The 3,071-nt window shown below is 45.8% G+C and overlaps 1 protein-coding gene across 1 annotated transcript in view; it reads right to left on the bottom strand.

Annotated features, from left to right (window-relative positions):
* Nucleotides 1–6: 6 nt before the first annotated feature.
* Nucleotides 7–3,071, bottom strand: part of bbc3 (BCL2 binding component 3) — a 10,798-nt gene continuing 7,733 nt past the window's right edge. The window contains exon 4 of the mRNA XM_031863741.1: nucleotides 7–1,330. Coding sequence (XP_031719601.1) covers nucleotides 1,235–1,330 — 96 coding nt within the window. The 3' untranslated portion in view covers nucleotides 7–1,234. The remainder of the gene's footprint in view (nucleotides 1,331–3,071) is intronic.

Here is a 3,071-nt window from a genome sequence, read left to right as displayed (position 1 = left end):
GGGGGTCATTTTACAAAGACATCATCAAATACTTTTTTAACAATCAAAAGATCCAGATTATATATGTTTTCATTTAACTCATGGAATACCATCTCAAATCCACTGGATTTAAATTCAAACTCTGGCCGCTCAGAAAGAAGATCTCCCGAACACGGTGAACACGCTCGCTTTCATCAGCACTTTGTTAAAGTCCGCATTAGTTAAGATTCATCTTCCAAAAGAGTATTTACAGACGATCAAGTAACTACAAACACTGTCGACGCGGGAGGAGGGGGGGTCGAGACCCTGCCAGCTCCCAACACTGGCAGCGGTGAACGGAGGAATGTACAGTGGCCCAACGCGTGGCGGGAGAATCACGCTATGTCTGTCCTCGGATGACCTCAGACCATGCTGACGCCGGAGCATTTGAATGCGGTGCAAATGACACCTGCAAACAAAGCATTGGGAGAGCGTGTGTGTGTGTTTCTTTGAATGCGTGTGACTGTCCTAGTTTCGGAGATTAGGGACTCAACAGAGCGCTAAGGGGAAAGGCACGTCGTCGTATGACGGAACAAAGCAGTCAGAGAGGCTCACCCTGTGGGATATGACACCCTTTTTATTCCCTGCGATGCAAAAACAGCGTCCAGTTTCACAGTATGTAAGACAGAGACGCGACAGACAAAGGTCAAATCATGTTTACATAATCAAACGGAAGAATTTTGGAGCAATATCGACCATTTCAAATCAAATTAGAAATGGTGGCTGATATTAAAGCTGAATGAAAAAGCTCCACAAGATAATGAAGACTCTCAAAACAGGTCACTTTAAAACAGACCCGTCTGTGGTAGACATTTAGAAATATCTGCATTTTCCCATTTTGTGCTGAAATCTCAGTAAACACAATTTATTCGTTTGACCCACGTCGTGCACGCACGCACGCACGCACGCACGCACGCACGCGCGCACGCACGCACGCACGCACACACACACACACACACACACAGGAGATGAGAACCGAGACAAAGACAGCGAAAGCAAGTGGATTTTACAAAATATACAGGTAGGAAAGGGACCGTCTGTCCGTCAGCTGCAGTCCGTACCAGCAGACTGACTGATGGACTCCTTGAATTCTTTGTCCCCACGAAAATGTTTTTGATTCCAGGCTGCGTTAATCCTCCGGATTCAAACGGAGCGCAGCGACCAGTCCGTTCACTAGTAGCTGCAGTCCGGCGGCCCGGTGACGAGGCGTCTCTCTCTACGTGAGCCTGTAGAGAGTGCTGAGGGTCTGGGTGATGAAGTTGAGGAGTCCTCGGCAGGCGTCCCTCCAGTCCTGCCATTGGGGGGCGGCGTGCTGTGAAGGGGGGGGCGGCAGACAGGAAGAGATGTCACTCCAAACTAGAATTACCACAAAATGCCATCACTTCATTGTTTTATCCTGAAGAAACGCTCTCCAGGAGAAAGGGACGTAATTATAGAAGAACGACTCGAGGACATAATGCCTGATGAATGCACGGATGTTTAATAAAACGTGTCTGATTATTCATTATCTGACCTTTTTTGAGGCGCGCCTAGATGCTAAAAAATGCGCATTTATTGACTTGACCTACAAACGAGCTCACACGCTGAGATGGACTTGTGATCATGTGATTGCAACTTCATGCAAGTCAATGCTGTGTCCTTTTGTCCCTGTCGCCAAATGTGAAGCAGCAGCTAAGAGAGACAGTTTAAAATCTATTTAGATATCTACGAACATGTTGGAAGCTTTATCTGTGTTTAACCTCTGACCTCTGAGCAGTTTCGGGGCGTTTTTTGCTTAAGTCACATTTTACCCTCTGTGGCCTTGATATTCACTGCAATATATAATACATGTCCTGCACCTCTGTGGAAACAGCACACGCATGGCTGGAAGTAGAGAGAACTCAAACATGTCGTTTGTGCAGTATAACACAGTTATAATGCCATAAATCATAAAAAGGACAACAACAAAAAAAGCAAGTTGAATTTCTTTGATAATTGATTTTACAAAAAAGTGTTGCCACCGTTAGAGGCTCCACGTGCTCTATAAATATTGAACTGTTCACATGTTTTACAACCTCTACTCTCCTGTAGCTCTGTGTTCAGCAGCGTACAGTTCTGTTGACGTTTCATAGAAAATCTTTGTCACGTGACTGTTGGTCTCAGCCGAGTCAGACATGGCTTCTCAATTGCGCTGAGGAGTGCAGAATTTTATGTTGTTTTTTTTTACAGTATGTGGTTTTAGCAAATACTTTAAATGAGACATGAAATATCACAATTTTAGGCTTCGTTTTGGCTGTTTTTCTGCCGGAGGCGCTCGTCACACATGATGTGTTCGAGGACCGTCGGCAAGATGAAAATCTGACAATAATGTCGTGTTTTACAGCTTGTGGCTTTGGTAGACGGTGTAGTTTTGGCGATTGTTTAAAGGTGTTTTTCTTTTCTCCCGTTCTTGGGGTTCAGAGGGTTTAACGAGTTTTACTGTTCTCACAGGTCTCACTCGCAGAGCTGTCTGAGCTGCTGAGGCATTTCTGAACACCAGCCACATGTAAAAAAACAAAAAGGATCGTCTGAAAACAACATAATGACAACCTGGGCGGAGAGGGGAAAAAAAAAGAAAAGCGTATTATTTGATTTCTCGTAAAGCCAGAGGAAACATGATGTCATGCTCGGGGAGAGGAGTGATGGAGAAGTAGCAGGAGAGAAAGAGCGACTGCATGTCTGCATGGTGGGGAATTATGAGCAACACACAACAGCTTGAACGAGAGGATAAACAAGTGTGTGTCTGTGTCAAAAGATGCTGCTCTGAACCTCTCACGTGCCTGTGGTTAACCCCCCCCTCCCCCCCTCACAATCTCCATCCCTCCTTCACTCGCTCCTTTTGTTTCAAACTGCTCCTTTTAGAAAAAGTGCCTGGCTGTGCTTTCGGCCCCGGCCCGGGTTGTAAACAACACACACAATTTACCCAAATTCCCCTCGGGGAATACAGTATCTGTCTGTCTGTCTGTCTTTGTCACGCACGCACGCGCGCACACACACACACACACACACACACACACACACACACACACACACAC

Source organism: Anarrhichthys ocellatus, unplaced genomic scaffold, assembly GCF_004355925.1.
Source record: "Anarrhichthys ocellatus isolate YVR2014 unplaced genomic scaffold, GSC_Weel_1.0 scaffold29, whole genome shotgun sequence".
Lineage (NCBI taxonomy): Eukaryota > Metazoa > Chordata > Actinopteri > Perciformes > Anarhichadidae > Anarrhichthys > Anarrhichthys ocellatus.
This window is presented reverse-complemented; position numbering and strand designations above follow the sequence as displayed.